General features: G+C 38.9%; 1 protein-coding gene across 1 annotated transcript; it reads right to left on the bottom strand.

The window, feature by feature from the left end:
* Window positions 1-164: 164 nt before the first annotated feature.
* Window positions 165-18,902, bottom strand: c1ql3a (complement component 1, q subcomponent-like 3a). Its single transcript, XM_080305884.1, has 2 exons — window positions 17,934-18,902; window positions 165-358 (listed from the first exon to the last, which is right to left on the bottom strand). The coding sequence occupies exons 1-2, from the start codon at window positions 18,522-18,524 to the stop codon at window positions 179-181; spliced, it is 771 nt and encodes a 256-aa protein (XP_080162010.1). The 5' UTR covers window positions 18,525-18,902; the 3' UTR covers window positions 165-178.
* Window positions 18,903-20,663: the final 1,761 nt, after the last annotated feature.

The following is a 20,663-nucleotide window of genomic DNA, read 5'->3' as shown; positions in this document are numbered from 1 at the left end:
TGTCGAGAGATACTTTCAACAAGTATCATGAGAATAGCAAAACATAGGAAATACATTATGCAGCTTTCTCTTGGTTTCTCCACAAAAGTTTTAAAAAAATTACATTTGAAGAAGATGATTTGTGGAAGCGCTGAGCCAGAAGGCCAATAATTGAAAGCCAAAATGTAGTAATTATAGTTTAATCAGCGTAGATAATGAATCCAGAGAATGTGCTGTACTTGTTGTTGTTGCCTCCGTGAGCTTTTCCTCCATCTAGTTTAATGTAGACCTCATCTCCTGGCTCTAGATGCAGAACAGCACTGTTACTGGCATAGTCGTAGTTCTGGTCTGCATCCTGGGCTATGGCACTGGCACGTACCTACAGAAATACGTGAAATGCAGATACACACACAAACAGACAGAGTTGTGTTTCATCATGAGGACATTAAAAGGACTTACATTATATTTCATAGAGACTTACTACTATTTGTCTACCCCTGATTTTAATCAAGTCTTATTTCAAAATGTAATGTGTAAATGTAATGATTTGCATTAAGAGGAATTTTAGTTTGGCCCCAAAAGGGATGCAGGTCCCCTGTAATGTGATTGTGTAAAAAGATGTATGTCAACAACATGAGTAATAAGAAAAAGAAAAAATAGAGAAGCATACATATTAAGTGAGCATAAAAGCTCAAAAGAATTAGAGGGGAGCTACTGGCTTTAAAACAATAGAACAGTCAACCCCATGTGTTGTGGTACCTGTGGATAATTTGAGGATAAGCCCTAGCTATTCCAAGAAATCATGTCATTATAAAATAGTGTAATATAGTACATATAGTATGGCATACAGCTGGGCTCATCTATTCAATTCAATTCAGTTCAATTCAATTTTATTTATATAGTGCCAAATCACAACAACAGCCGCCTCAGTACAGGGCGGAGGTAGAGAACTTGTCCCACTGGTGCTCAGAAAATAACCTGACGCTGAGCATCCATAAAAGAAAAGAACTCATAATGGACTTCAGGAGACACTCCCACTCCCCTCTTATTATATATGGAATCTGTCTACACCTCCAGGTTTCTGGGCACGGTTATCCCTGCCGATCTTACCTGGACCCACAACACCTCATTAGATATCCACTTTGCTCTAACAGTTAGCAGTTAGACCAGTAAATACAATTATGATCAAAAGTTTAAGACCACTTAAAAAATGGCCAAAAAAACCCCATATTTTGCATGGTTGGATCTTAACAAGCTTCCAAGTAGAGCTTCGACATGGAAGAGGAAGAAATGGGAGTGAGACAAAACATTTTTTGAGCATGCAATTTATTGAAAACAACATTTAAACTGAAACAGGCTCTGCTCATCAAAAAGATCAGTAGAACCTCTCCTATGAATTTTTTCCCCCAATTTTGTGGTATAATCACGACCACTAACCCTAACTGAAAAAAGTGCAGGCCTTACAGTTAGTAACCCTAACTGTAAGGCCTGCACTTTTTAGATCTTGTTTTCAACTGATGGTTTTAAAATCAAAACAGAAATCCAAATCTGACTGATGGCATGTTATAGCTTATACACAATGGAGAAAACCGGGAACAGTAGTTAACTTTCTCGGGAGTGGCAGCCTACCAAGATTACTCCAAGAACATATCGACAACTAATTCAGATCACAAAAGAACCCAGAACAACATCTGAATTGTATGAAGGTATGGTCTACATTAAGGTCAGGACAGGTTCCAAGGGGAAAACCACTGCTGACCGAGAAGTTTTTGGATGGCATTTTGGATAAAATGAGGAATCATCAGGGATGATCTTTTATGAATTTCTGAAATCTGGTGTCTGCATTTTCTGGGAGATTTTGCAGTGGTTTGAGATTAAACTGCACACATGTAGAGCAGAGTCAGAAGAGGAATCTGGGCAGAATCTCATGTTAACTATCAAGGATGATTCGTAATAAATTTTTTATTTTTGATATGGGTGTTATTATACTTCATTAACTTTGTTCAGTTTGAGCGGAATTGTCCGTTTTACCTCAATGAAAAGTGCAGAAGCTTGAGATGAAACTCAGCACACAGTGTATAGGAATGTGAGAATTTCATGTCAACTATCAAGGATGATTTTTTTTAGTCTAGTCTTATTTAACCTCCTGGACCTGGCGTCCACATATGTGGACATCACATTTTGGGTTATTTAGACCAAATTACTCAATTTTGCTCTACAAGGACCTGATATCCACTTACATTATACATACATTATACACATTATACTGCCACTGTTCTATTGAAATTTTAAACGAATATCCTCATATGTGGCTCTCATTTTTCTTAGAAAACAAAATTAGGTTAAAAAAAAAGTCATTCTATGCCCAAATATCACAGAGAAACTAAAAATGCATGCCCTGGAAGAGTTCGGGTCTCAGGAGGTTAATTCACTTTGTTCAGTACAATTAGAATTGAAATAAATTGAAATAATCGTTTATAATATTTTCCAGGAACATTCAACGGATATCAAGTGAAATTCACCACAAACGTAATGCAGATTACATTGAGGATTTGAATTTATTTCTAACGGAAGCTGATCATGAACAAAAAAAGTTCATTACCAGGAAAATTCAGAAGAAAAATTTAAAAAAAGCACATCTTGCTACTGAAATGTAATTTCTCTTAATTTCCTCAAAATAACACGAGCCATGTCTCACCCTCTCCCTCCTCCCCCTATACACACACTTTCCCCTATCTCTCTCTCTCTTTCACCCACACACACACCCTGATTTTTGTCTTTAAATACACAACAACAATATATCTAATTTTCCGTCTGTTAAAGAAGTAATCAGCAACAAAAGAGAAGCTTTAGCTTTTAAATGACTGGTGCCCTGAGGCCAAAATGCTGCAAGCCTGACTGCTCATCATTGCAAGTCAAGTTCATGGTCTGGCTGCTGCAATGGGGTCTAATTCACTCAGCTTTAACATCATTTTGGGTTCTTGACTACCTTTGCATGAGCTTGCTGTCTGTACACATGCTTCCAAAGAGTTCGAGTTGTGTTAGCAGTATTATGCAGTTCCTATTGTCCTATATACACTTTGCATTCCACAATACAACCTTTGGAATAAAACTACAATATCCAATCAAAAACTGTTCTGCTATTTTCCTCTTCTTGGCACGTGAACTGACATTAGCTGATTGTAGCCCAACCAGGCAGAAAGAAAAAAACAAGAGTCAGTTTGAGTTCTTTTTTCCCCTTCCTATCCACCATGTGTGCTTGTAACTAAAGAGCCTTTGAAACGCAGGTAATGATATAATTGTACCTTTAATGTAATTACTGGGTTTAGTCCCTGTATAACTGAAAAATGTAGTAACACATTACTTTGGAAGGCCTTAAACCCAACACTGACTGTGGATTAATGAACTCCAGTGGACATTTAAAGACAATACATAGAATTCTTTGTGTGAAATAAATTAAATGGTAAATGGCCTGTATTTGTATAGCACTTTACTTAGTCCCTAAGGACCCCAAAGCGCTTTACACTACATTCAGTCATCCACCCATTCACACACTAAATATTAAATATTAAAATGTAGTCACAATAACAGTGGAAGAAGAATAATTACTCCAAAACAGTATACTGAAAAGTGAAAAGGAAAATATAAATTTACAAAAACAGAGGTGATTGTCATGGAAAATTTATTTTACCTAATGTATATTTTGTACAAATTGTCTTTTGTATGAAGACTCTAAGCTTTGCTCAAGGCCATGACACACTTCGTTACCAAGCTGGTGCCGACATGACAGTGAGCACTTCACTCACTGTCGAATAGCGAATAGACAAAGATTGCATCGACACGACAGAAGCTGTTACAATTTTGCCTTTTTGTCAATGCTGGTACAAACACTGTTCATGCTGTATTGATCCCATTGCAAAGGTTTTAACTTTCTTTCAATAAATCTCAGAAAATCAGTTGGGTTTCAATGCTCAAATTATTTTTCTACAACAGCGATGTGGCTGTGAAGGCAGATGTCGTTAAATATCTCATCATCACATCACATATAATTAATTGGCACATGACTACTGCATTGTTTTTATACCCAGGAAAGGAGAGAGAAGGGGATGAGAGAGCAGTGAAGATTAAAATTGCAGCAGATTGATACCAAAAGAGCAGGAAAGGTGAAGAAAAGATAAACATTCAAAAGACAAGACAGAGATGGCCACATTTAAAAGGTCCCATTATGACACCATAGAAGCAGAAGCTCTGGTAAAGTTGGCAAACAATGCTGAAGAATTTAAATCGCACTGATTGTATTATTTCAGTAGAATTCTGCAAGAGACAGCCTAATACTTACAGTGTTTGATATTTTATTTTAATTTTGCTCAAAAATATTGTGAATAACTTTAGAAGAGGTGCTGTTAATGCTTTCAGGGCTATGCTCAGCCCCAAGTGTTTCAAGTCAAACCTTAAAAGAAGAGAGGTCCCTGTATCTTAAACCCAAACTGTTAGTTCCACCAGGTGAAGGCTCCTCCTCCAATTATATTTTTTTCTAAATAGGGTTGGCAGCAATGAAATAAGTCGTGAAATTGAGCTTGCGCTATAATAACTTATCATCAATATGGGTGTTTAAGTTTACCATCACTAAGTTTTATAAATTAGTGAAACTTCTAGTTGAAATATATCCGTAGATTTACTGGGTGGGCCTGGACCCCATAGGCCCCTGCATAACACCGATGCTACCCACAGGTCCCCAGTCTAGGAGCTAAATGCTCTGTTAAGATAACAGAGTCCAGTTAGATCTTTAGGCTTTGACATGTTTTTATTATTCAAGATTTGTATGTAAGGAGAAGGAAGTTGAATTCAGTTCTGAACTCAACAGGGAGACAATGAACGGGACTCAGGAGTTATGGGGAAATATGGGCTCCTGTTCTAGTCCTAGTTGTTACTCTTGCTGCAGGATTCTGGATCAACTTTTCAACTGAAGACTTTTCAGGGAGCATTTTAAGCAGTCTGATATTAATGAATTACAATAATCCAGGCTAGAAGTAATACATGCATGGTGTCAGCCTCTCGGTTCTGAGTTCTTCTTATGCTTTGTGTTGTTTTTGTTATTTGTTTTATTTTGTTAGTCTTTTGTCTCGTGTGAGCTGGGTTTACTTTTTTTTCTTGTCCAATCTTCTGAGAGGAAGAGAAGGAGTAAAAAATCAGATTTCAGCCATAAACTGAACCCCCAGCTCAGAAATTGTAAACTGCCAGTGTTTCTTCAGACTTTAGTCATTCAGCCTAATAAATGATACCCAACGAGAGTCAATAGGGGAACAAGCTGTTTGTTTGGCATTGGCAAAGAAGAACTGGCAAGTTTTCCATGGGTACAACCCACCCATGCTCAACTCAACTCATGCTCAACCCAGAAATGCATTTTAGTTACAGAAAACAAAGGCTTTCCTAGATTTGTTGCCAAGAAGCATTGTTACAATAAAGAAATATTTAATCAAACACCAATTTCCTTACCTTTTGTGCTAAATTTAGTTCATTATTATTATTAGTAGACGTAGAATACATTTTATTTGTTGGAGCTTTAGGTGATGCCGTTATAAGGCATCACCTTATAACAAAAAGCAACACGAACAATATTAAAAGTAGAGATGGACGGATCGGTCCGATACTGACCTAAATTACTGGATCGGATATCGGAGAGAAATAAAAAATGTAATCCGATCCATTAAATATCAAAAAAGCACCTCACAAAACTTGCGACACGGCGTAACTCGGCTCGTCGGAGCAGTGTGCTCACGTGATAGAGCGGCTTTGTGTATTTCAAGGTTCAAGGTTCTTTATTTGTCACATGCATAGTTATACAAGTATAACACACAGTGAAATGTAGCCTGACACGCACCTCGACAAGTGCAAAAATGTGGGGTGGGGGGGGGGGGGGGGGGGGGGGGGGGTGGGGGGGGGGGGGTAGAGGAAGAACATTATATATATATATATATATATGTAGTATATACATTGGGTGAATGTGCAGTAGTAGCAGCAAGCAGGTGAATTCTGTACATTAATATGAATAGACATCTGACTATTTTACAGAATAGACAATATAAACATATTTAAAATTAAAGGAATTTGGAATGTACATTGTGCCTGGGTTTAGAGTGTTTGGAAGAGAGTCCTGTCTCAGTCAATTATAGATGATGTGAGAGGGCGGGTGTGTGTGTTTAGGGCCCGGATGGCTTGGGGATAGAAGTTCCTCTTGAGTTTTTGTAGCCTCTAGCAAACCAGCATTTCATCTCTGAGGAAGTTATCCCAGAGAGAAGTAAAGCAAGTGTGTAAGTTCATCTCTGAATGTTTGTAAAGCATTCCCACATTAAGCTTAACAACCGATATATGGAGCCAGTGCCTCTTCTTGCTGCTACTTCAATCGTGAAACTGATCAATGATCAGCTGATCGGCTTTTCTGTCGCAAGTCTGTCTCTCTTGTTTGTTTTTACCCCACTTCGAGCCAGAAAGAGGACACCAGCGGCTGAACAACAGCAGCACTTTTAAGCTTGATAAGCTGTTGTTAGAATTTATTTAATATTACTTTCTACACCAGGATCTTTTTCTACGTAGCTGACGGCTGGTAACTGTGCAGGGGCGGATCTAGCAAAGTTTAGCCAGGGGGGCCGATAGGGCATGAACAGGGAAAAGGGGGCACAAAGACATACTTTTCTTTTTTATTCTCATTTAAAATGTCTAGCTTTTAATAAATAATTATCTGAATCTTACACCCAAAGTTTTAATCTTATGTAAAATATAGGGACATAAAAAAGTGGTATCGTGCAAACTCTAATTAAAAGATGGGGAAAATAAAAATATAAAACATACAGAACATATAAAACAGGGTGATTATTGATGATATGCTAACTGATATTAATTGTGTCAAAGTGCTGTGTCCTTGATTCCAATGTTAGTCAGACATTTTAACAGAAGAACTGTGAAAGAAAAACACATAGGGCAAAGTACCAAATTAAACCAAAAAAAAACAATGCAAACTATAAACTCTCTAGGTAACTAGTGGGCACAAAGACCAGAAAGCAGAGTAACACTAGGTAACTGAACATTATGAAGGACAAGGAGAGACTGGGACAACATATACACAGTAGGGTGATTACGGAAAGGGGAAACAAATGGAAAACATGCCAGGAGAAAATCAAGAATAACAAGACAAGGGAAGTTAGACTCAACACAAATAAATTAATGCCAATACTGCAACTAGGACATGCAAACCTGACAGCGTGATAGACACGGAGACAAAACAGAGAGACCAGACAGACAAGGTGAAGGAATTACAAACACAAAGCACTGGGTCCAAAACACAGGATCCTAACAAATTAATTAGTAACCGTATTTTTCGGACTTAAAATCCTTTAATTTTCTCAAAAATCGACAATGCCCCTTAAAATCCGTATCATGTATAAATTCTGGTTGTGCTTACCAACCTTGAACCGATTTTATGTGGTACACAGCGCTCAAATATCTGTCAAAAAATGTTTTAGTACTACTTTAGTAAGCTATGAAGCCGCAGCACTTGATGGATTGTTGGAGCATTACGGCTACCGTAGTCAGGAGTCTTGTGGAGTAATCTGGGTCCAAACTCCGCTTCAGGTCCCAAAGTCAAACGAACACTGCAGCATCACAGAGAGTTAAAAACTGTCTAAATTCTTTCATCTTTAATAAAATGATCAATGTTGCTGCTTTACCAGGTGTAACAATTACGTTTAACATCCAGGCATCCATGAAATCAGAATTTATTACATTTAATAGAGTTAGAAGTTAGCAGGAAGTTAGCGTGCTAGTTTCCACCTAAACATCATATAGCATGTTCTGACTGAGAAATTTCTGAAAAAATTAAAACGCACAGCTCTGCTATCACTTCCAACATAAATGAAGACAGAAAACTAAACAACAGTGACTTTTGTAGGGTTACTGAAGTTGGGTTAGCTGGTTTATAATAATGTGCTACGTGACTGCTAGCGACACAGCTATGTTAGCATAATATAAACACAGTGAAGCTGGAGGATGAACGCTAACTTTTTTCCACTCGATGAAAGTTAACGTGAGGGTTCCTGATGGTTAGGGACAAATGCAATCGCGTGGCAGGATGCTTTAAAGGGAACAAACTTCAGTCAGGAGAACAACTGAGATAATCCATCCACAATACGAGGTTAGTCATTAATGGGAACATGGGAATAGAGTAGCTCTATTCAACATTACTGAATCAATGGTACAGAAGTGGAGAAAGCAAAAAGAATGAGTTGAGCAAAGTTTGACTTATCTGACTGTTTTGTTTCGCTTAATACACCTTATAATCTGGTGCGCCTTATGTATGAAAACAGATCGGTTTATCGACAATGTACCTTATAATCCGGTTATTATAATCCTTATAATCCGATAAACAATACGGTAACTGTGTAGGTTCTCAGTCAGCCAGGTCATTGTAATCTAAGGAGCTTCGAAAGATTTAAGATTTAAGTTTCTCGAAGACTACCTCTTGTCCGAGAAGCTTTTTCACACCTTGGCTTATCTGATGAGGCACATGATCAACAACCCTCTTAAGGGACAACTCCCACTAGGGCTTAAATATCTGGGAATCCCCGATTTGGTCTTAGAACTGAAGCTTCTGAAATGAGAGGTGAAACGTTTTCAAGAAACTTAAATAAGTCAAGTCGCTTTTCTTTCCAAGCTCCTTGGATTAGTTAACTTTTTGAAAACTGTTCTTTTAAGAGTTTCTGAAATAAATATATGTGTATGTGACTTTGTCACAAAATGTACTTGAAAATGAGGATAGGAAGCCGCAGTCTATGTGGATCTGGATCCTGGATCTAGGAGTTCCAGGCCATCCGCAGACCACCAAGAGTAAGAGAAAGTCTTCTCAGTAAGTAATTGATTAGTAATTATAGCACTTTCTGAAAGACATACTGTTATGAAATGTGTGCCTGTCACCCTCTCCGTCCCTCACTCTCTCACCCTCTCTGTCCCTCACTCTCTCACCCTCTCTGTCCCTCACTCTCTTGCTCTCTTCATCCCTAGCTCTCTAGTCCTCTCTGTTTCTTCCCTCTGTTCCCTGTATTTATTCAGTCTGCCCTTTAGTGTGTTTTTCCTGTTTTAGCCTGGCAGTCTCCTGTCCGGTGTGTTGTCCTGTGGACAAGCAGTTAAGTCAGTTGGTAATAGATGGCATAATAGAACATTTGCCTGTGCCACAGCTCGTGTCTAAGCTCATTTCGATCCTTTAGCCTGCATTTTTTAATCAAAATAAATTTTGTCCATTCATAACTCCATCGTCACTGACTACTCTTGTTCAAATAGGTATCCACAAAGACAGTACAAGAAGATTTACTGATAGAGAAGCAAAAAACAGAGGAGTAACTCTAGTTAAACTCCTTTTCTCTGTGTCTGTGTGGTTCTTGGTTATCTGGGTCATGGTAGTCCTGAGAACTTGAAAAGAAGGCAGCTGGTTTTCTTTAGGTTTTTTGAACACTTTCTACCTCTCTCACCTCTCCATGAAGCTTCTTTGGTTATAGAAGAACTGGTGGAGAGCGCCAGGTAGTAAACCACTTGTCTGGACTGTCCCATTCGAGGTATTCCTGAGGGTTGTTAACCATTTACTTGGTAACCTACAACTTGACCATGTCCTCACATGAGGCATGTGTGAAAAAAAGATGTCATTCCCATCACCTGAGCCAACAGGTTAATATTCTGTGAGACATTACCCCACCCCACCATTGTTTGAGCTATTGAGGTCACCTGAGGCTACTAGTAAGTGAGAGTTGAGATTCCTGGGAAGGGATCTCGGGATTCAATTGTTGGTGACTGACAGCTGGGGCAAAAAAGTATTTAGTCAGCCACCGATTGTGCAAGTTCCCCCACTTAAAATGATGACAGAGGTCAGTAATTTGCACCAGAGGTACACTTCAACTGTGAGAGACAGAATGTGAAAAATAAAATCCATGAATTCACATGGTAGGATTTGTAAAGAATTTATTCATAAATCAGGGTGGAAAATAAGTATTTGGTCACCTCAAACATGGAAAATCTCTGGCTCTCACAGACCTGTAACGTCTTCTGTAAGAAGCTTTTCTGTCCCCCACTCGTTACCTGTATGAATGGCACCTGTTTGAACTCATCATCTGTATAAAAGACACCTGTCCACAGCCTCAAACAGTCAGACTCCAAACTCCGCCATGGCCAAGACCAAAGAGCTTTCGAAGGACACCAGGAAAAGTATTGTAGACCTGCACCAGACTGGGAAGAGTGAATCTACAATAGGCAAGCAGCTTGGCGTGAAAAAATCAACTGTGGGAGCAATCATCAGAAAATGGAAGACATACAAGACCACTGATAATCTCCCTCGATCTGGGGCTCCACGCAAGATCTCATCCCGTGGGGTCAAAATGATCATGAGAACGGTGAGCAAAGATCCCAGAACCACACGGGGGGACCTGGTGAATGACCTGCAGAGAGCTGGGACCAAAGTAACAAAGGTCACCATCAGTAACACACTACAACGGCAGGGAATCAAATCCCGCAGTGCCAGACGTGTTCCGCTGCTGAAGCCAGTGCATGTCCAGGCCCGTCTGAAGTTTGCCAGAGAGCACATGGATGATACAGCAGAGGATTGGGAGAATGTCATGTGGTCAGATGAAACCAAAGTAGAACTTTTTGGTATAAACTCAACTCGTCGTGTTTGGAGGAAGAAGAATACTGAGTTGCATCCCAAGAACACCATACCTACTGTGAAGCATGGGGGTGGAAACATCATGCTATGGGGCTGTTTTTCTGCCAAGGGGACAGGACGACTGATCCGTGTTAAGGACAGAATGAATGGGGCCATGTATCGTGAGATTTTGAGTCAAAACCTCCTTCCATCAGTGAGAACTTTGAAGATGAAACGAGGCTGGGTCTTCCAACATGACAATGATCCAAAACACACCGCCCGGGCAACAAAGGAGTGGCTCCGTAAGAAGCATTTGAAAGTCCTGGAGTGGCCTAGCCAGTCTCCAGACCTCAACCCCATAGAAAATCTGTGGCGGGAGTTGAAAGTCCGTGTTGCTCGGCGACAGCCCCAAAACATCACTGCTCTCGAGAAGATCTGCATGGAGGAATGGGCCAAAATACCAGCTACTGTGTGTGCAAACCTGGTAAAGACCTATAGTAAACGTTTGACCTCTGTTATTGCCAACAAAGGTTATGTTACAAAGTATTGAGTTGTATTTTTGTTATTGACCAAATACTTATTTTCCACCCTGATTTACGAATAAATTCTTTACAAATCCTACCATGTGGATTCATGGATTTTTTTTCACATTCTGTCTCTCACAGTTGAAGTGTACCTCTGGTGCAAATTACTGACCTCTGTCATCATTTTAGGTGGGGGAACTTGCACAATCGGTGGCTGACTAAATACTTTTTTGCCCCACTGTATGTCATTTATAAAAACAGACATATGTTACTCTTAACCACTGCTATAACTGCTACTACATCACGTCTACATGATCATAGTTAGATTTCATATAACTGTATTTATAAATGGCATACTACAGAGGAGTAATGCTATATAAATGAAGTAAGCACTTGCTAATACCTGAATAATACTTAATAGTAGGGATGGGTATCGTTTAGGTTTTATCCGATACCGGTGCCGGTGCCGGTGCTTAAACGGTGCTCAAACCGGTGCTTAAAGAATGGAGAACACCAACTTTGTCCAAAAACCTCTCATGTTCAGCTGTTTTTTTTGTAAAAAGATAACAATGTTAGCCTTTTCTGCAGCTATAGAGCATATATGGTATCACTCTTGGCTGGAAGCAGTGCTTAATCAATGGAAAAAACACAAACTTTGTCCAAAAACCTCTCATGTTTAACTGTTTTCCACTTTTTCTTTGGTCATTTTAGCCTTTTTGGCCAGGGTGAAGGGAGTATCTGCCATCAAACAAGAAGACAGCTGCATGTAGCTACGACGGTGTTTGCTAGTTCACCTTACATGCATTAATGTAATAACGTGGTTAGCCTACTCAACGTAAATTACACACGAACAACATTAAGCTACTCACGCAGAGAAGAACGGCTGCTGCTGCATCATCATCCTCATCATTTCTGCTACACTGGCAGGGCTAGGTGCCAGGACTCTCCTCTTCGGGTTTTTGGGGGATGTTGCTAACTCCGGGTCCGATAACAGGCACCACACCCGCAGTAGATGTGCACGGTGTGAGGTCTCGCAGCAAGCTATCAAATACAGTGCATTTCTCGGCTTTAAAAAAGCCCGCTATGAGTCGCCAGGTGTTTCATCGGATTTTGAGGTGTTACCTCCTTTGATAGTATCACAGTATCAGCTTAAAGCACTTGTTGCAGGCTGCTGAGTTTGCATATTTTGCTCTGAAGTACAGCCAGACTTTGACCGCTTCGCCTTGGGCATTTTTAATCTGTAGCTCTGCTCTAAAAGAACGTACGTACCTGGCCCGCCTACTATCCTCGGAAACGTAAAATGATTGGCTAGAATCTAAAGTGTATCACAGCTCAGGAAAAAAAAGCACCGAAATAAAGCACCGAAATGTGCGCTGCTTTTCGGTCTGGTTACTACTGTTTATGTCAGAACCGGTGCCATCATGGCACCGGATACTGGTACCCATCCCTACTTAATAGTGTGCCATTATTATAAAGTGCTGCCAAATAAAGTGATATTTAAATGTGTGACTAGACACTTAAACACTCTTACTGCTTTACAAATATGCTGGGTTACCTGTGCAGTGTACATTGTAATACTAGAAAAAGCAGTAAATAAATGTATATAAGTCTGTATGCACTGCATATACTTTAATTGTTCCAAAATAATATTCCACAACTTTACAGCCCTAATTTTAATATACACAGTTAGTCTAGTCCATGCTGATTCTATTTTGCAGATAGTCCAGCTATTTCCATCCAGAATAGAGCAGGTCACATTTAAATATTTCTCGAGGCTCCACATGCACAATTAGAAGTTCCTTTTGCTGAAAACATGGAGCTCAGCTTTTCAGCTGAATTCACTGGACTCTTACTTTGAATTGCAATCACATTAGAGATTAATTCTACAGTAATGATCAAAAGTGAACATTTTGTCCAAGTATGCCAACAATATTGCTTTAATCATTCCTTAAAGCTTTTTCAGCTGTGGTGGAGGTTCAGCATAACAAATAGTCACAAATGTTTTGTGAATAGTTAATATTAAAACAGTACTTCTGAAGTACGACAGAGGTGTGTTTTCTGCAAATTGTTTGCATCCTCTTTATATGTTGTGGTCACCAATATTAGGCCAGTTTGTTTTTTCTTCTTAGCTCTTACTTTTAGACATATTTTTGGACAAACAAACGTGTCCCACTGGAGTGTGCAGTATGTAACATATGCATGGAGCCACCAGAGAGTGATTAAAAGCTGTGTCCATTTGAATACCCAGAGGAATGCACCTCTCATTTCAAAATAAAATTCTGATTGCATCTGAGAGAAAATGAGGTAAGTGGATAAATTCCTGATTAAGAAGTATCTGTTGTTGAATACAAAATAATACAAAATAAAGTACAATTTGTAAATTATGGTTCCAATCAAATTAAAATACTACAATTAAATTGTGCTTTAGGCAACTTTGTGAGTGACAACTCATTACAGTATGAATGCAGAGTCCACCAGCTAGTCAAACCTCTGCTTGTTTAGCCTGCAGTTATACTACAAGATGCAAAATGTTCTTCACTAACTTTGACTAGATTTTTAATTAATTGCATAGAGATTAATGAATGCACCTTAATAACACAGCTATCTCCTGTTAACATTAACTTACTGACTTCACATCTCTCATTTGAATAAATATGTCACAGTTTCAAAAGACCGGGATGGTGAAGGGCAAAAGGCCACACTAGTGGAGTCGTTGTAGAGTGTACATCGAAATTTTATTGTTTTGCTTAACTTTGAAAACCGAGGGAGTGTGGCTAAAGGAGGAATCCATTAAAATGTTAATCTCTATGAGATGGCTGTGGTTAGAGCAGATTTAGATAGTATTAAGATAGTATGAAAGCGCATCACAAAACCCTTCAGTGAAACATATTTTTTATGTACTTGAAAACAGCAAAAAATTTCAACTTCAACGCAGCATGGCGTAGTGCAGTTCCAGCAAGAAGTATTTATTTTTATTTATTTATTTATTTTGTATGCGTTAGTCTAGAAAACTACTAGAAGATGAGATTATTTCCACATGCATATGAACTCAATGCTGACATCCTGTCTTCTATGAGTCAGCGTGGTTTCCTTTAATCATTATTGTTATTGTTATGAATATAAAATGAGTGGATTTAGTTCCTTTGATATTACCTTAACCATACAGGTTTACTGTATTTGTTGGCTGTTCAGCATTACAATAGGTAAAGTATGTTTGTGTTATTTGAGAAGAATAAAAGGTTTTGTATATATATATTGCATAACGTCAGCGTTACCGTTACAAGTAGTGTGGGCAGCAAGATGCTACAGTGGTTATTGCTTATCACCTTATGGCAAAACGGTCCTGTATTCTAAGCTGGTGGACAGCTGGCTAGTTTATTCTGCTTGTCACAGGGCCCCAAATTGCTCCCACTGGATTCACTGCTGTCGCATAATAATTAATCCCTTAAATGCATAGAGTACAGAACTGTTTGAAGGTGTGTGTCTGAATATTACTTTTAAAAAAATCCCTTTGAGCGTTCATATAAAGTAAAAAGTTTAGAACATTTAAAATATCTATCTAAACTCAGAAGGCGGTACAGTGGTTAGCACTGCAAAGGTTGTGGGATCGAAATGTTCTTTCTGGGTACTCCACCTTTCTCACACAGTCCAAACACATGGATAGATCTGTAATATAGAATAATTCTGTTCAATTTTATCTGTGTACCAAATCACACAATAGTCACCTCAAGGTGCTTTATATTGGATAAGGTAAAGATCCTACAATAATACATACAGAGAAGAACCCAACAATCATATGACTCCCTTTGAGCAAGCACTTTGGTGACAGTGGGAAGAAAAACTCCCTTTTAACAGGAAGAAACCTCCGGCAAAACCAGGCTCAGGGAGGGGCGGCCATCTGCCACAACCAGTTGGGGGTGATGGGAGACAGGACAGACATGCTGTGGAAGAGAGCCAGAGATTAATAATAACTTATGATTAAATGCAGAGAGGTGTACAAAAACATAGTGAGTGATAAAGTTCAGTGAAGAGGAAACACTCAGTACCTCACGAGAAGCCCCCAGTAGGATAGACTTATTGCAGTGTAACTAAGGGGGGATTCAGGCCCTAACTATATGCTTTAGCAAAAAGGAAAGTTTTAAGCCTAATCTTTAAAATAAAGAAGGTGTCTGAGAGCTGGAAGCTCGATGCCTCCCATCCTACTTTTAAATACTTTATGAACCACAATTAAACCAGCAGTCTGAAAGCGGGTTCTTTTGGGGTGATACGTATGAGGTCTTTATGATAAGATGAGCCTGATTATTATTGTATGGAATACCTAATGTACTATAAAACAGCATGGAATTAAAGAAAAGTACATAAATATTTATAATTGGTTTACGACTATCACTGTAACATCTTGTTTATTTGTGGTTACTGTTAGGTGTCAATTTACATTTTTAAAGCTTGTTTTATTATTCGGTCATATAAAAGTCATATTGAGAAAAGGCAACAACAGAAAATTTAAAAATAATAATTTAATCTTACAGAGTCAACAATGAAATGCACTCACAGTTTAATTCTGCTTCTCATACTGTTGCACCCAGACTGTGGACTATTTCTACGGTGGACTCGGTGGAGACCTTCAAAAAGCAGCTAAAGAAATTTTATTTCAAAAAGCATTTAATTAGACCAGGGTTTTTATGATGTATTTATGACTGTATTGTATTGTGTATTGTGTTTTTTTACCTTTCTTGTGAAGCACTTTGTGACATATGTCTGTGAAAAGTACTATATAAATAAACTGTGCTTACTTACTTTTCTTCTAAATTAACTGACTTAGTGGGATGACACATATGCAGTGAACTTAAATTGTCTCAAAACATAAATGTAAAAGAACAAACTTGAAACTCAGACCAGGATTAGTGCACAGAATGCCACAGAACTTAGGATATGATAAATCTTAACTCTATCTTTTTTTTTAATAAGTTGGCTTAAAATATGGAGTGGTTTCATCAGTATTTAGCAAATGATATCTAAGAATTTTTTTCATAGCCTGATAGAGCCTGCATATGGAGGAAGAGGCAAAGACGGATGCATCTTTCTTTGCAGAATCTGAGAAAATCAAGAACCGGAGAGCTTCACCTTTACTTGACAGTCACACTATGCAGTCCACATTTAACACACATAGTTATATGTAAGATGTAAGGCCACTTTACATTTTGAAGATAAATCATGTTTGAGTTTTTGAACAGTCTCCTCAGAATTTCCTTTTCAATCTAAAATATGTCTCAAAGAGTTGTAGTACCTTCCAAAGACAAAATTACTTGATAAGGCTGATTTAAATTTTTTCACAAGTATATTTGTTTTTGACAACATTTTAGGAATAATCATAACAATCACTTCAGCAGGTCTTGCTTATTTTCCTCCATGACACTCTGAATATATGGTCAAAAATCCCAATACCAGTAACCCTAATTGAAATATGTATTTCAGCATCTGATTTGTCATGGTGTGCAGTTCTACTGCATTAATCCCAAAGATATTTGCTGTATTCCTTGTGCTTTGCAGCAGTATTACAGTAGTCGGCTGACAGGCAGAAGAGATGTGCTTGGTGGAGCGGTGCTGCAACACTGGTTTGCCCCACAGATTAGATCTATCGCTGACAGCCTGATCACTATAGAGACGCAGAGAGAGCAGGACACCGTGATGGAACAAACACATACCAGATGAAACAGAGGCAGTAAATGGCTTCTGTAGTTCACTCGGTCTGTAATTATTATTATTGTTATCGTCATTATTAGTTTTTTACTTTTATTATTATTGTTGTTGTATCATAAAATACCTTTATGTGATGTACTTTTGGGGTAAATTATTGTCGTATATTTCATTTTTCTTTCTTATTTCCTTTATTCAGGCCGTGGATTTGGAATCCATATTACTTGAGATGTTGGACAGTGAGTGCAAAATCTATTGTTATGTATATTCTTTAGTGATTTATTTTGCTAACATGTAGAGGTTTAAACAAACTACGGTTACATATCTTACTACCTAAACAGCTAAAATTAATCAAATGCACAAATACCATGGCACTCTATTGTTTGGAATAGAACTCACTAGCCAGTTTGAAGATTAGACTTGTCTAAATATCATTATAAAGTACACTGGTAAAGTTGTGTGGGTTTGTTTGTACTCCTAAATATATGTGGCTACTGGATGATAAAAAACACTCTTGTTCTCATTTAATCAGTCAAAAAGCATTTCAAAGAGAAGCTGTACAAAGATCCTGTCGGATTCTTTATTGTTTCTCTAACCATTGCACTTAGTATAAATATTACTTAGTGTCATCTTCTCTTCTGTCCTATTAGGTGGCCAACACTGTATTTTGCCTCTCGTAGAAATGCATTGCTCAGTCTAAGCATCACTGCCTTGCGGTTTCACCAAAAACCAAAGACTCCACTTCGTTTAGTTCCACTGTTTCTCTGTTAGATTGGCTGACAGCACGCTTGTTCACCTCTTATTTGCATACTGCAGGTCTATCAATAGGCTTTTACATTAGTTCAGTTGCTGTCGAGAACTTTTAAATGTTTTTATATTAGGATATATATGGCTGCTAACTTGTAGATAGTCCAGAGATGTATCAAATGTACCTAACAAAATGTGACGTGTTAAATTAAAGTCAGATACTGTGGACACGCACGCCTAACAATGGAAACCTCGTGGAACTGCAGAGTTTGCTTTAAATCTTTGCTTCTACGTGCCGTTTGTTTTACCTGATTGTTTTTGCACAGATCAGCCCACATGCTTGTGCCGTCCCCTCCGCGCATCAGGACGTGGTAAGCGAAGAAATAAATCCCAGGGATGGAACACGTGAACTTTCCAGTGGTCGGGTCATAGTGGTTTCCCAGGTTGGTCACCACGTCGTCAAACTTGAGTACTTCGTAACCCTCGTGCTGTTTTTTCAGCCCTGCGTAAAACGCAATCTTGGGTACGGTGCTGTAGGTGGCCGCGCTAATAGCACTGGCAGCACCGCTCGGTCCCGGAGGTCCCGGTAAACCGGGTCTGCCGGGTTCACCTCTTTCACCAGGTGGGCCGGCTGGACCGGGTGGTCCCTGTTCACCTGGCAATCCCTTTGGCCCTACCTTACCCGGACGGCCCGGTTCTCCTTTCGGACCTTGGATAAAAGTGGGTAAAGACTGCATTAAGCTGTTGTCGCGCACGGTATCGGCTGTGGCAGTGCTGGTTGGAGATTTGGTGCCGTATGGGTCACACACCATCCTACAAGTACCGAGCATCTCGTAGTGTGCAGCTGTCCCCGCTGAGCTGACTAGAACAGGGATGAGAATGACCAAAACCAGTACCATAACGACCCCCAGGACCCCCGCCGCCACCAGCCGCTTCCTGCCGACCAGCCGCGTCAGCGCAGGACGATCCTGTTGTCTGCTTTTAGGTGAAATTTTGCTGGCTAGGTAGCAGACCCTTATAAAGAAAAAAAAATGTAGCACAGCTACACTTTTTTGCTAATGTTAATTAACTTTTAAAGTACAGCCCCCCTCCCCTCTGTATCCTCACCTCTCCCCTCTCCACACTTTTCCTGCTGATGCACTGATTATTCAAGTCTCTCAGAAAGTTGGTCCGTTTAGAAGTCTGCGATTTCCCAAACCGTTTGATTTAGCATCTCCGACACGCTGTCCAAGAGAGATACGCGGTCTGCTCCTTTTTGATCCACAGACCTCAAACTGAAGGTGAATCAGGATCAGTTAAAGCGTCTGCAGGGTGCTCCAAGAGTCCACGCAGAAGCGCCGGGGAGGGGGGGAGATGTTCTGTTATCCAATAGGAATAGGGAAGGTTGTTTAAAGAAAAGAAATGTCCGTTTTTTTTCTTTCTAGATCAAATGTAATCCAGAGATTTGTCATTTGCCTTCTGTTTAGTCTGCTCTGAAAATTTCATGAATTTTATCAAGTCATTAATCGTCCTCCATAACCCAGAGAATGAAACAGCAGCTGTACAAGCTTGAGAAGAAATAGTCTATATTTGCCATCTTAATAAACATTTAATTTAAGCTGCTGAACACAAAATTCATATAAATTCCTTCATATGGATAACAGAATGTAATAAATCGAAGTTTGGGGAGATCTTAATGTCAGAAACATTTCATCATGATTTAAAATCAAAAGAAGTTATTTTGTAGACTTATTTAACCTACCTTATAGCAGATTTATATCATGTGAATATTTTGTACATTTTCATATTTTTATACTTTTACGTTTATGATATTTAGTAGTCAACTATAATGTAATCATTTAAACATGTAAGCAATTTAAACAAATTAACTTCTTAAGTAAAACTGATAATTGCATTGATACATTTATTATAACAATGTATGAATCATGAAAGGACTTTACAGACATAAAATTCAGTAGAATTTTTTTTTCTACACTCATGTTGTCACATACAGAATCAAGTGTATCACATACACTCACAAGCCACGTCTGTTTACCTGCTTGTTAACACAAATAACTAATCAGCCTATCACATGGCAGCAACTCAGTGCATTTAGAGACAACCTGCTGAAGTGCAAACTGAGCATCAAAATGAGGAAGAAAGGGGATTTAAGTGACTTTGAACATGGCATGGTTGTTGGTGCCAGAGGGCTGAGTATTTCACAAATTGTTGATCTACTGGGATTTTCCCGCACAGTCATCTGTAGGGTTTACAGAAAATGGTCTGAAAAAGAGAAAATATCCAGCAGGCTGCAGTCTGAGCGAAAATGCCTTGTTGGTGCAAGAGGTCAGAGGAGAATGGACAGACTGCATCAAGCTGATGGGAAGGCAAAAGTTACTGAAATAATGACTTGTTACAACCAAGGTATGTAGAAAAGCATCTGTGAATGCATAACACATCAAACCTTTAAGCAGATGAGTCATAAAAGTCCACACTAGGTGCCACTTCAGTCATCTAAGAACAGTGAACTTCAATTTGGACAGGCTCAACAAACCACATTAATTAAGCTGGTCCCACATTTAGACGCTAGGGTCAAAATTTGGAGTAAATAAGCACTAGCCTTGGTGAGCATTCCAATCAAAGTCTAAAATGCAAAACGTGGTTTGTAGATTATAGCCAACATAGTGGTACAGCACAAGGAGATCCTGGGTTCAAATCATGCTCTCTCCAATTACCTCTGGGTAGATGGCGATTCTAGCTGCGTCAGACTGGCAACCTGTCCAGAGTCAACTCCAGATACTGAACACCTTCATTAAAGAAACTGCGCTTTGTGTTCACCTGTGTTATCGTTGCCGAATATTTGCATTTATTTGATGATTTAAAACATTTAAGGTGTGACAAACATACAAAAAATAAGAAATCAGGATGGGGGCAAATATTTTTTCACACCACTGTATGTTATCTGCTGCAGTGCAATGTTAGATTAAATAAATATGTTCAATGGAATTTAAAAATTAATAGTGAAACTGGACTGATTGTAAAATGATTAAACAATCTAA

This window comes from Astatotilapia calliptera, chromosome 9 (genome assembly GCF_964374335.1).
Source record: "Astatotilapia calliptera chromosome 9, fAstCal68.1, whole genome shotgun sequence".
NCBI classification, from domain to species: Eukaryota; Metazoa; Chordata; class Actinopteri; order Cichliformes; family Cichlidae; genus Astatotilapia; species Astatotilapia calliptera.
This window is presented reverse-complemented; position numbering and strand designations above follow the sequence as displayed.

Excerpts from the sequence above, each read along its gene's own strand:
- c1ql3a (XM_080305884.1), bottom strand. The coding sequence starts at position 18,524 with ATGGTACTGGTTTTGGTCATTCTCATCCCTGTTCTAGTCAGCTCAGCG. Across the intron at positions 359-17,933 it reads ATCTGTGCAAAAACAATCAG|GTACGTGCCAGTGCCATAGC; the intron begins GTAAAACAAACG and ends GTATTTCTGTAG.